General features: G+C 37.2%; 2 protein-coding genes across 2 annotated transcripts in view; one reads left to right on the top strand and one right to left on the bottom strand.

Annotated features, from left to right (window-relative positions):
* LOC141436559 (mast cell protease 9-like) overlaps window positions 1-2,098 on the top strand; it is an 8,078-nt gene extending 5,980 nt beyond the window's left edge. Inside the window, exons 3-6 of the mRNA XM_074099563.1 lie at window positions 3-15; window positions 680-799; window positions 1,331-1,456; window positions 1,605-2,098. Of these exons, the coding sequence (XP_073955664.1) occupies window positions 3-15; window positions 680-799; window positions 1,331-1,456; window positions 1,605-1,853 (508 nt within the window). The 3' untranslated portion in view covers window positions 1,854-2,098. The remainder of the gene's footprint in view (window positions 1-2; window positions 16-679; window positions 800-1,330; window positions 1,457-1,604) is intronic.
* Window positions 2,099-5,527: 3,429 nt separating this feature from the next.
* On the bottom strand, window positions 5,528-11,398 carry LOC141435988 (acyl-CoA Delta(11) desaturase-like). The gene is made up of 4 exons (XM_074098807.1): window positions 11,347-11,398; window positions 7,527-7,762; window positions 7,068-7,404; window positions 5,528-6,465 (listed from the first exon to the last, which is right to left on the bottom strand). The coding sequence occupies exons 2-4, from the start codon at window positions 7,738-7,740 to the stop codon at window positions 6,015-6,017; spliced, it is 1,002 nt and encodes a 333-aa protein (XP_073954908.1). The 5' UTR covers window positions 7,741-7,762; window positions 11,347-11,398; the 3' UTR covers window positions 5,528-6,014.
* Between the last annotated feature and the right edge of the window lie 1,176 nt (window positions 11,399-12,574).

Here is a 12,574-nt window from a genome sequence, read left to right as displayed (position 1 = left end):
AGCTCCGTTGACTCTGTACCTGTGTCGATTAAAATTGAGAAAAAATGCAATTAAGAAAATAAATAAGCTTCAGTAAAACAAGCAAGCAAGTAAGCATTTAGGAAAATTTGACCAGTTTTTGAGGTCTATGGAGGAGGCCTATGTCCAATGATGATGAATTTGCGTTACACTGGAACTTTGTACTGTGTACTTCCACTTTTCGGGATAAAAAATATCCATTGATAAACAGAGAAAATGATGAAATGATGAATTCCTATCCTACAGTATTGTGTACAATAAATACTATCTGACATCCAAGACTAAAACTATTTATAAACTAAACTATGTTACAAAATAAAAACGTCATCCAAATTTTCTGCCCCAGGCATTGACCCCAAGACACTGACAGCATTACCTCTCTGAAGCCATGGGGTCACCTGAGGCCAAAACCAGACGAGTAGATGATGAAAATTTTAAGGCCTTATTGTTATTGTCTACTTCACACACTTGAAATCACAATCCTTTTCACTACTTCTTTTTGTCACAATAAGACAAGGGTAAAAAAAGGCGGTGAATGGAATGCGATTGCAAACGTCAGCGCGGTAGACAATATAGCCTCTGTTCAATAGTTCTTGACGAGTCGAGTCTTAGAGTTTAATAATTTTTCAAACTGCTTATTTCATGCCAAACTTTGTTTCAGTTTACATCAACGCCTTATATTTACAACGAGTATGTTAATCAAATACCTTATGCTACAGAACATAAGACCTATACAGGATTAAAATGTACTGCATCCGGTTATGGACAGACTGAGAGAAAAGTAGGTAATAATCACAGAGAGTTTTAGAGGTGGTAGGACCTTGTGCAAGGTCCGCACGGATTGCTACCACCATCTTGCTCGCTAATCTTGCCGTGAAGCAGCAGTGCTTGCACTGTTGTGTTTCGGCGTGGAGAGTAAGACAGCCGGTGAAATTACTGGCACGCGCCCATCCCATCCCATCTCCGGCCTCTAGGTTGGCAACGCGTCTGCAATACCCCTGGTGTTGCAGATGTTTATGGGCGGTGGTGATCTCTTACCATCAGGAGACCCACTTGCTCATTTGCCATCCAGTCGAATAAAAAAAAAAACAAGAAATTCTGTATGTGTGATTTGTGGAGTAAGCATCAAAACTGATGGCTACCATCGATTTTATAGCTTTCATTTCCTCATATTTAGATTTGTATAAGATCGTAGTACGACGTAAAAGGACGTAGTACCAACGATAAGCTTATGTTTGCCCTACTACTACCTATACCTATACCTATACCTGTACTACTACCTGTACCTATTTACCTATTTACTTTCTTTTAGCGTCCGTCAGAGGTGTTACTCTATGCAGACCTCGAAGTAATCACAACAGCTACTTGCAACAGATTGCATAATGCCAACATGAGACGATTTGTATGCACTTCAGGAGCCATGACAGATGTGGGAAAGGTACAATCACTTCAGTATTACTTTTATTTCCATCAGTTATTGGTAATAATAGTAGCTCCTCAGTTTTCAACTCCGCTCTGCATAATTCCCTTGCTCCGCTCCGCTCCATTGGAAAGGAAGCCTAAAACACAACGTTTTCTAACCACAGGGTGATTCCGGAGGTCCACTTGTCTGCAAAAATACAGGACATTATAATGAAGGCGATAAGGGAATTTTAGTTGGCGTTACTAGCGGGAAACGGGAATCAAGACGTCCAAGAAAAGGGACACAGTCGAATAACGCCTTTTTCACTAGAGTTTCCTACTACGATAAATTCATTAAGAACAATAAGGCCGTAATAATTGTTCCAGATTGCACCCTGTGGATATTAAGTGCTTTGAGTTTCATTGTTAGCTAGGTACTTACACTACTTTGTAATTATGAACATACGGAGCTAAATAAATAATAAGAGGAATCATAATATTATTATCCCGTGAGCTAAAACCGTGAGGCACTTATCTGTTTAAAAATCCAGATATTTATTTACGCGGCTCTGTTATTGAAATGTAGTATTTCGTTATAGAAATGTAGCTCGCGTACCTAATAAAAAAAACAGCCAAGAGCGCGACGGACATGCCCAGGATAGGGTTCCGTAGTTACGGAATCATCAAGTAATATTTTTATAAGGATTTCTGTTATTTACGACTCTAAACTTTAATAATTCTCAAGACCTTAGCCGCTATTTACTCTCCTAATAATTTGATATATTTACTACCATTCTGAATTTTTTCAAATTTTACCACTCAACAGTAGATTTTAGAGGGGAGGGGGACGCTCGGTTTTAATGAAAATTTTAACTTTAAAGTCGAATATTTCACAAATAGATCACTGAATAGAAAAATTGTCTTAGCAATCCCCCAACTATTTTAAAAGACCAATCCAACGATATCCCACACTATTGGGTTAGTCGAGAATTGCAAGCTTTTTATTTTTACCCTTTTCGTTTGCAAATTTATTTTGACCCAATTTGTATACATATACCGGGTGTGGCCTGTAACAAGAGCAAATAATGAAAACATAGATCGTACTCGACAAAACAGTTAGTTCAGCGACTTTTAAAATAAATATATTTTTTTTTAATTACACTTTAAAGTTTGTTCGCAGCAGCAATGTAAAGCAAAATGTTTGATTGAAAATACAAACTGAACAGGCGACGAAAAATAAGACCAGCACTGGTGAACATTGATAAGAGTATTAAATTGTATAAAAAAGGGCTATCCAAAGACTTTCAAACAGACACGAATTTCCCTAAGTCACTGGATACTCATGTTGTTTCATTTAGACGAGTACGGTCTAGTTTTAATTATGTTGCTCGTATTACAACGACGTAATGACAATGCAATTAATCAGCTAAAAACTTATTTTACTAACTTAAACTTAGTTTAAACTTATTTTTCTGGGTAAGTGCCTACGTTAAAAAAAAAGTAAAAATATGGGAGAAATAAAAAAACGAGTGCGCGTTGGTAAACAGCAGGCGAAGCGAAAAAGTAGCTGACGTTGGTTCAACAAGAAAATGACAAGCGATTAACATTCTATTCCTCTTAATAAACCTTAAGAAATACGTTTACGCATTCTCTGTTTCTGTTAAAACGATGAAAAACTAAACTGAAGCTTACGAGGTTTGCTTTGATATGTTAAGCTTAATGCTAAACTATAGTTTGATGAATCATGTGTGAAATAAATTCGTTTTTTGCTAACTTGTACATCACAAATTAATACAAAATTTTTATACAAACTCAAAATGCAGAGAGTATCCGAGCAAAACTAGAAATAGTGGCAACAACGTGCTTACAGTTTTGTTAACATCATCATCCCAGCCTATATACGTCCCACTGCTGGGCAGGCTCCTCTCAGAAAAGAGGGCTTGGCCATAGTTAAACGCGGCCCAGTGCGGATTGGGAACTTCACACACACCATTGAATTGCTTCGCAGTTTGTGCAGGTTTCTTCACGATGTTTTCCTTCACCGCATAGCTCGTGTAAAATTTCAAATGTATTCCGCACATGAATTTCGAAAAACTAGAAATAGAGGCCACCACGGCTTTTTTTTGTCACGTTTTGTTATATCGCATTAAATTAAATATTTTTTAACGAAAACTGTAGTTTTTTATATATTATACTTGTATTAGCGATCGCCCGCGGCTCCGCGCGCGTACAATAGGTATAGGTATTATGCAAGTTGGATATAAAGTAAAGGTCTGTCCAGATCTGGCGAATGCGCCCCTTGCGCACTATTCGCTAAACGCTCCTGCAGGGCTACTACCAAACTCGAAACTCGAAGTTCGTGTCATGCGGTCCCTCTGACACTTATGCTATTTAATACGAGAGCGAGAGGGACGGTACGATACGAACTTCGAGTTTCGAGTTTCGTAGTAGCCCTGCTGCACTGCATGCCCGCTGCACATGTGTATACAATAACTAAAGCGATCTGGACGCACCTTTTGAAATATCTGGGAATAGCAATTGTCATGTCCTTATTATTCGGCCGCGATTAGAAAGGGATTGGAGATGACAGTAATTCTATATGCTTACATCAAAATATGTATGAAATGACAGTTCTGACAGTCCCATTCTGATTGCGGTAATCTTAACACTGGAGGTTGAATGCTGCACATCCGTTTGAAACAAAAGGTTTACCTTTATTACGTTTTTATGTATCCCATATTTTGCCTTACATGTTACGAATGAATTCCATCTCTTTCTTACCCTAACTAAAGAAAGAGATGGAAAAGATTTGTGACATAATAAAGGTCGAATTTCTTGTTTCAAACGGATGTTCGGCGTTCAACTTCCAGTGTTGTATATAAGCTTTTTGGGCCCATTTTCATTTTTTTTCTACCCCTTCAGAGATAGGCAAAGGAAACTTATTCCATGCAGCCATACAGTTAAACTATTGCACCACGATATGCTGTGAAGTTCGTACTGGGATTTTCGTCAGCCTGTGATAGTTAGTACGCAATTTGGCAGAAGAGTACGTGAGTACGTTAGACTACTAAATAGTACCTATGCCGCTCATACTATTTCGTACCCGAATGGCAACGCTTCAAAGAAGTGAAGGAAAGGAAAAAAATAGCGATTATCGAATAGGCACAGATACAACTCGACAGCACCCTGTCCAGGCAGGTACTTAATATGCAGGTCAGTGCTAAAGAGCTTTACAGACTGCAATGCGGGATAATGAATGGATTTCTTTTTCCCTGAATGGCAACACTGGCATAGATAAAAGATCGGTCGCTTTTGGCTCGAAATTCGAACTTGTGATTTTATTTTGCTTAATATACAAAATGTACACATCCAATATCATATTTCCTCAAGTTTTTTGCGGTTCCCAAGGTCAAAGAATCGAATTGCTTAAAAATTCTAGAGAAATAATGCATTGCTTAGGAGCTCTGCCTCGTTTTTTTCCCGTTCTGGCGGTTCACTTTTATATTATAAATATTATAGATTAGAGCACTTAATCATCATTTAATCATATAATCATTGCTTTTATGGGTACATAGGATCATAAACTAAAATAAAATATTTCCCAAACATGAAATCCTGTAGTAGGGCACTGCTACATGCTACTTTCATAATTGATAATTACACAATAATCGGAATCGGGATTGTAACCGGAGATGTTAGACATCTGGTAGCATAGTGTACGGTTGTGTTGCTCTGAAGATGAGCTCTGGTTGAGTTCGAAACGCGTCAGTGTAGTGTGGTGGAGGTGATAGATGGGTTTGTGTGATATGTGTGTGTTCTTACAGTGTGGAGGTAGAGGAACTGCATGAACACGTATATCTTGCATAAACGTAGCTATCATAAGGTCGCGGGTGAGCAAAGTTACTGTTTTAGATCATTGATATGGACCTCCGCAAAGTAACGCCTGATTCAATAATGTATTAAAAAAGTATAAAAGGAGCGATGCTGCTGCGCTTTTATTTTCTTTAAATACCTATGTTTTTGCCTCTTTATAATATCTGAGGAATAATCTGACGTAAACTATCTTTTACCAAACTAAATGAGTTTAAAATAATTGAAACAATATACATTATGTTCATTTCATTTATTGAATCAGGCGTTACTTTGCGGAGGTTCATATCAATGAACTGAAACATTTACTTTGCTCACCCGCGATTTAATGGTCGCTACGTTCATGCAAGAAATGTGTGTTCATGCAGTCCCTCCACCTCCACACTGTAAGAACACACACCAATCACACAAACCCATCCATCACCATCACCATACCACACCGATGCGCTTCGAACTCAACCAGAGCTCAGAGCAACACAACCATTCACCACGCTTCCAGATGTTAAACAAATATATGTTCAACAGAAATTAAATAATAAAGAAAAGAACAAAAAACTTAACTCCTACAAAATTCATGAAGGATTTTGTTACATCCAACACTATTTGTTCGTACTGAATATGAAGAATAAATAATAACTGATCTATGGAATTAATCGTTATTTTATTTTCATTCGAATTTTTTTAACGAGTTGTAGAAACATTTGCTGGCTCTTTTTACCAAATTATCACAAGCTTTGTCTCCCCAATCCCCATAAATCGGTGCCATCTCCAGTCCTTTTAGCTCTGCTTTCAATCATTTTATTCGGTACGGTCTTCAAATCATACGCCCAACCAAGCCAAGCGAAGAAATCAATAAATAACGTTGTTATATTTAATTTATTGTTCCCTAATTCAGCGGTCCGATAGTCCCAAGGGTACACGTGATGGTAATTGTGGAAACCCTCTCCAAATGTGAGTATCGACACCGGTATGTTCTGTGCTGGTTTTATATGCTTGTCGTAAGGCTTGTTCCCGAACATATGAGCTGCGCTGTTGACGAGGAAGGTGACGTTCAGGTTAGCGACATACCGCAGCATGGTGATGTGCCAGGCATTGTTGAGCGTTTCACCCCAGAAATACATTGGTATTAAAGTTGGTAGTCCAAAGCACACTATACTTATAAGTGGTATTGCATACCTGAAACATGGTATAATGTTAGTTAGATAAATAGATTGTGCAGGCCTGCGAAGAGAGATCAACTAAAATAGCGTAAGCAAAACTTTTTATTACCCGACTGCCCGAAAGAGGGTTATGTTTTTCAAGCGTATATATGTATGCGGGTATGTATGTCCATTTTTTTGGTCCTAGCTGCAGCCTAAACGGCTGGACGGATTAACATATGAGATATCATTGGATTCGTCATAACTGTCGGAGTGATATAGGGTTTTATAATATTTCAATAAGTCTGCGGAAAAAAATATGGCGGAGGAATAAAAAAAAATGTATTGTAACAATATGGGTATCAAATGAAAGCTAATAATTAGCCCATTCTATTATGCATTATAATACTTTTGATCTACCATTTTCACAGAAATATCAAAAAGGTATAAAATAAAACATAAAATTTTAAAAATCAAAAGGCACCCATCCATGGTGACCAGCTCAAAAATTGTTGGTAATGGGTCCCGACTGTTGAACTTTAAATTAGCTACTTGAGCAGAACAGAGCTCTATACCACTAGATTTATTTTCTTCCTTTTAGTTTTTAAGGCAGTCGGGATTTTTGATTTTTTTGCTTACCTTTTTTGAAACCGTAGCACTGAATTGCTGTAAATGTCGGACATATCGATGGTTTTACCCCTCATAATGACATCGGGGTGTTTCCTCACGAGCAGCCAGCCGACGTGTGAATAGAAGAACCCCCTGGTAGCATTATGGGGGTCGGCATCCGTATCACTGTATTTATGATGAAGTCTGTGATCCCTGACCCAATCTATTGCCGAGTTTTGAAATGCTATCGAGTTGAACACCATTAGAAGAATCTGAAGAGGTGTTTTGGCCTTGTACGTTTTGTGAGCCCAAAGTCTATGAGCGCCTGCTGTTATGCCAATCTCAGCAAATGTAAAGAGAATAAATGCTGAAACAAACAAAATATATGGTTTTTTGTTGCAGTCACAATTACATTTCCACTATTGTAACAGAATTTTGTAATTATTTAGTTCAAGCGATAATAATGTTTAAAATGAAGGTATTAATTACCAAGGACAATAGTTTCCCATTTGGCAGACACGAAGCATGAATAGAGGCCATACAGCCCTGCAACGTGCCAGTAACCGAACGTTAGAAGGTTCCTGTACACTATCTCGTATTTCCTCGGGTCGGCTTGCCACGCCACCAATTTAACTTGTTCATCATTAACCTCTGTCATTTCTGTATTGTGGTCGACGTCGTTTACCTTAGCATCAGGAGACATTGCACTTTAATATTTCTTGATTCTGAAAAATATATTTTTGTTCAGACTTTTTCTTCTCCCAATAATAAATGTTCAGTAAAGACCGGTCTTCGACTACATATCTGCTGTCGTTTATATGTTTAACTGGTTTTCAGATTAAAACTTGTTGTATTCAATCTTAATTTGAAAGGGTAATTTTGCTGAACTTAATTATAATATATTAATTTCCCGGAAAGGTACGATACTATCTACAATAATAGAGTTAAGTGGCTTGGGGCCCGAGATGGAGACCTAATTTTATAAAGAACACTTCTGATTCTTGCCTGCAAACGGAAATACTTTATACATCCTCTTGCTATATTTGAGGCTGTATATTGTTAAGCCAATAGATTTTAAAATTTTGTATTTTTAGTTTAATTTCCCAAGACGATCCCATAGAGCTTATGGGAACGGAAGCAATACCATGCCCTCGGTACCGCTCTGCTTTCAGAGCATGACATGAGTGCGTGTGAGCTAACTTTCAAAGCAGCAGGAAGCATTCTACACTTCCACTGAACGTAGATATAGTTAGTGTTTAGTTTTGTAACTAAGGGACCCCATACATCACTGTATTATTGTCATTATTATTTGTATTTTTTCTTTAATTGTATACTGTAGTTTTTAAGTATTTAAATTTGTAATTATTTTATTATGGAAAAATGACTTTCTGCCAAGTTTCTTGCGGCGCATTCTTCTTGGCAATGATGGTCTTTCCGAAAGCGCTGGTTGTTTAAAAAACCGGCCAAAAGCGTGTCGGACACGCCCAAGATAGGGTTCCGTAGCCATTACGAAAAAAATCAAGTAATATTATGTGCGTTATAACACAATTAAAACACTTACTACAGTCTTAAAATCTATTACCAGAAAAAGAGCGTATCTTCACGGCACTTACGTCCTTTTGTTGAGAAGTGCAGTTTTTCGGCAATAACTCAAAAACCAATTTTCGTTGAAAGTTTTTATTAAGCGTTACCTTTTCATATTTTTCTCATATTTTTTGGACAAACGATTTATATGATAGAGGGGCACAATTTTTGCTACTTTGGGAGCGATTATTTCCGGAAATCTTCACTTTTTGTGAAACCTTACTATATTTTCAAAAGAGCTGTCGAACTATCTTTTTGTAATTTAACTACAACTAAATAGCGGTTTTGACAATTGTTTTTGTTTGTTAGTTCTTCACGCTAGAATGACTGCACGGATTTCGATGAAATATGGAATGTAGATAGCTGGACATCTGTAATAACACATAGGCTACTTTTTATTCCGAAATCCTAGGAATAGGGATAAAATATCGAAATCTCATCCGCTGTATATGAAGCTACGAAAGTTGGCATTTAGTGAAAATATTGACCACGATGTAGATTCACGGGAATTTTCTAAAATACCGGAATTTCAATTCAACAGCCGTATCTAATGATTTACGCGTGCGAAGCCGCGGGTAAACACTATATAGGAATAAGGTAGAAGACAGCTACAGATTTTCAGTCGGCGTGAAATCGCTTCATCAAATATAAAGCTAGGTACCTACCACCGTACTACAAACAATTACTTTAACACTTACCTCGAATACTTTATAGATCACTTTTATTATGTGATGTCAGTAAAAACTCGGAAACCAACGTTTTATTGAGAATCCATCCGATTATAAAGAATTCACCTTCGTTTTAAAGTTATCCTATTCGTTAACAAAATTGAAATATAACTGAACTTCAACTGGCAGTTCTTCTTGTTTTATGATTATGATACTTAGGGCTTGAAGTTTTTTTTTTATAAATCAGATAAAAAATAATCATTAAAGACCGCTTAACCAAAATTGCTATACATTTACTAACACATCAAAAACGATCCGATACCATCTGTAATCGAGATGTTTTTTTTTTCACCTCTGTGCAACATTGAGGCACGTTTCGTGTTTGATTATAAAATAATGCCCAAAATTGGTGTCAAAACTGCACCATATGACTATGACAAATATTTTATGTTATACTAGTGTTAACCCGCGGTTTCGCACGTGTAAATCATTAGATACGGCTGTGGAATTGAAATTAAGGTATTTTACAAAATTCCCGTGGGCATTCCCGAAAATTACATCGTGATTTTCATTGACGTTGTAATGCTATACATATACTATGTATGCTATGTGTATGTGTGTGTACCTATGTGTTGTATGCTATTATGTTTACACGACCAGATGGTCTAGTGGTTAGAGAACCTGACTACGAAGCTTGAGGTCCCGGGTTCGATTCCCGTGTCGGGGCAGATATTTGTATGAAAAATTGTTTGTCTGGGTGTTATGTATTTAAGTATGTATCTATCTATATAATTATATTTATCCGTTGCTTAGTACCCATAAAACAAGCTTTGCTAAGCTTACTTTGGGACTAGGTCAATTGGTGTGAATTGTCCCGTTATATTTATTTATTTATTTATGTTGTATGTGATGTTATGTTGTTTGTTGCTATCTATCTATTTAGATTTGTTGTGTATGTGTATTGTATGAGTTAGATTTATGTATTCTTGATATTGCTCTAATCTACTGTAAATTGCACCTGCTAAAATTTATTCCTTACTTCTGTCCATTGTAAAGTTAGCCTGGAAGAGATCGCTCTGAAGCGATAAGGCCGCCTATTGCTTACCTTAGAAAATCTCTATGTATATACCTACCTGTGTTTTCTGTACTGCTTCCTGTGTTGGTGTGCAATAAAGAGTTATTGTACTGTATTGTATTGTAAAAAAAACCATGCCAAATTTAATGATTCGAATGTAACACTAGAGAAATCGCTAATTTTGCAAACTAACACCTAGTTCTAGTTTTTAGGGTTCCGTAGTCAACTAGGAACCCTTATGGTTTCGCCAAGTCTGCCCACCTGTCATATCAGTCGCGCCGACAAAGTGGTAAAAAAAAAAAAAAAATTAGTCGTAAAGTGGGGGTGATTTTTTTTCTCGACTAACCCTGTAGTATGGGATATCATTCGATAGGTCTTTTAAAACCATTGGGTGGTTGCCCTGATAATTTTTTGATTTAGTGATGATCTGTTTGCGAAATATTTAACTTGAAAATACAAACTTTCATTAAAGTCGAGCGTCCCTCCCCCTCTAAAATCTAAACTGTTGGGTGGAACATTTTGATAAAATTCAGGATGGTAGTAAGTATATCAAATATACAAGGAGATTATAACGGCTAAGATTGCCTGAGAATTATTAGTACCTAGTTTAAGAGTAAATAGCAGCCTAAGGTAGGTATAAAGTACCTATACCTAAACTTGGAAGATTCCGTACACAGTACAAAATCCTTACAAAAAAATTACTTGATTTTTTAGTAATGGCTACCTACGGAACCCATCTGAGCTCTGGGGCATAAAACCCCGTTTTCGAAACTCTACTTGCTCTTGGGAGGTCCAAAAACGGGGTCTTACGGCCTCAGAGCTTATATGATAGCGACGCTGGTATCCTAGTAGTCATAAATAGTAGCCTATGTGTTAGTCCAGATGTCCAGCTATCTTCACACCAAATATCATCCAAACCTGTCCAGTTTAACGTGAAGGAGTTACAAACATCACACACACACACACACACACACATACTTACGAGCAATTTGGAGCTAGTGTGTCTGTCTTCGCTTCTAGGGACGAACTGTCCTCATTCATTACAATTTCCTTTTTATACTATCGACTCCATAATGGGAAAGTAAACAATTATTTTCGGAGTCTTCATTAACATTAGTAGTTATTAATAATTAGGGAACATTATCGTGTAAACAATAATTAAGATAACAATGATGAAAAGTAACTAATTATACATCTAAATGGATTTCACTGAAACTCCTTATGTAATTACAATATATGAGTTACATGGAAGTTCTTATCTAGGGTCCAATGTAGGGTCACATGGCTATGAAGATGTCTGTCGTGATGCAGCATCTCTTAACTTAATACAAAAATCAACCTACATACCTACATAATTAATTATGATTCTTACCAGCTTTGAAACCCTGCTTCGCTGATTCAGGGTTGAAATTTTAGAAAACGTTAAAGTACTACGCGTTTCTTTTGCCCGCGACTTCATACACCATATAGGATTATATCCCGAGAAATTGTAAAGTAGTGCACCCTAGTGCACCTCTGCATTACTTTAGGTCCATCTATGCCAAATTTCACACCGTAGCATGCTGGACGGTTGTGTTGCTCTGAAAATGAGCTCTGGTTGAGTTCGAAACGCGTCAGTGTAATGTGGTGGTGGTGATAGATGGATTTGTGAGATTTGTGTGTTCTTACAGTGTGGAGGTGGAGGAACTGCATGAACACACATTGCATGGGCACAAAAGTAGCTATCATAAAGGTCGCGGGTGGGCAAAGTAATTGTGTCAGCTCGTTGAACGTACATGTAAAATTTCTTATCTATGCTATCAGCCCTTGAAGAGTTCCGTCATCAGCAGACGACCCTGGCTGCAGCATCAGGCGGTGTATAAAATATAAACGCATTGTCATTGAAATTTAACAATCATGTAAAATCTTTTGCGTGTGCCATTAACTTTTGAGGAGTTCCCTTCTACGGAGACGATCCTCGTCAGGATGAGCAGGATGTCACTGCTAAATAATTGTTACCAGATTTACATCAGTTTGCCAAATCTCCAGTCCCCAGTTTTATTGGATTAGCTTATGCGTTTTCTGATTCAGTTGGTACTTACATAAAATTCTCTTTATTCGTTTTATCCCGTGGGATATTCGGAAAATCTTTGAAACAGTTTTTACCTATTAGTATTATCTACCTGCATGCCAAATTTGAAGTCTTTAATATTTATAATTACGGAGTTAGG

Source organism: Choristoneura fumiferana, chromosome 16 (genome assembly GCF_025370935.1).
Source record: "Choristoneura fumiferana chromosome 16, NRCan_CFum_1, whole genome shotgun sequence".
NCBI classification, from domain to species: domain Eukaryota; kingdom Metazoa; phylum Arthropoda; class Insecta; order Lepidoptera; family Tortricidae; genus Choristoneura; species Choristoneura fumiferana.
The sequence above is the reverse complement of the archived record's forward strand: the minus strand, read 5'-3'. Positions and strand labels throughout refer to the sequence as shown.

What these genes read in the sequence shown, in the direction of transcription:
- LOC141435988 (XM_074098807.1), bottom strand. Translation starts at nt 7,740, where the DNA reads ATGTCTCCTGATGCTAAGGTAAACGACGTCGACCACAATACAGAAATG. An exon ending in ATGGGAAACTATTGTCCTTG is followed by an intron (nt 7,405 to 7,526) that starts GTAATTAATACC and finishes TGTTTGTTTCAG; the next exon opens with CATTTATTCTCTTTACATTT. An exon ending in GTGCTACGGTTTCAAAAAAG is followed by an intron (nt 6,466 to 7,067) that starts GTAAGCAAAAAA and finishes ACCATGTTTCAG; the next exon opens with GTATGCAATACCACTTATAA.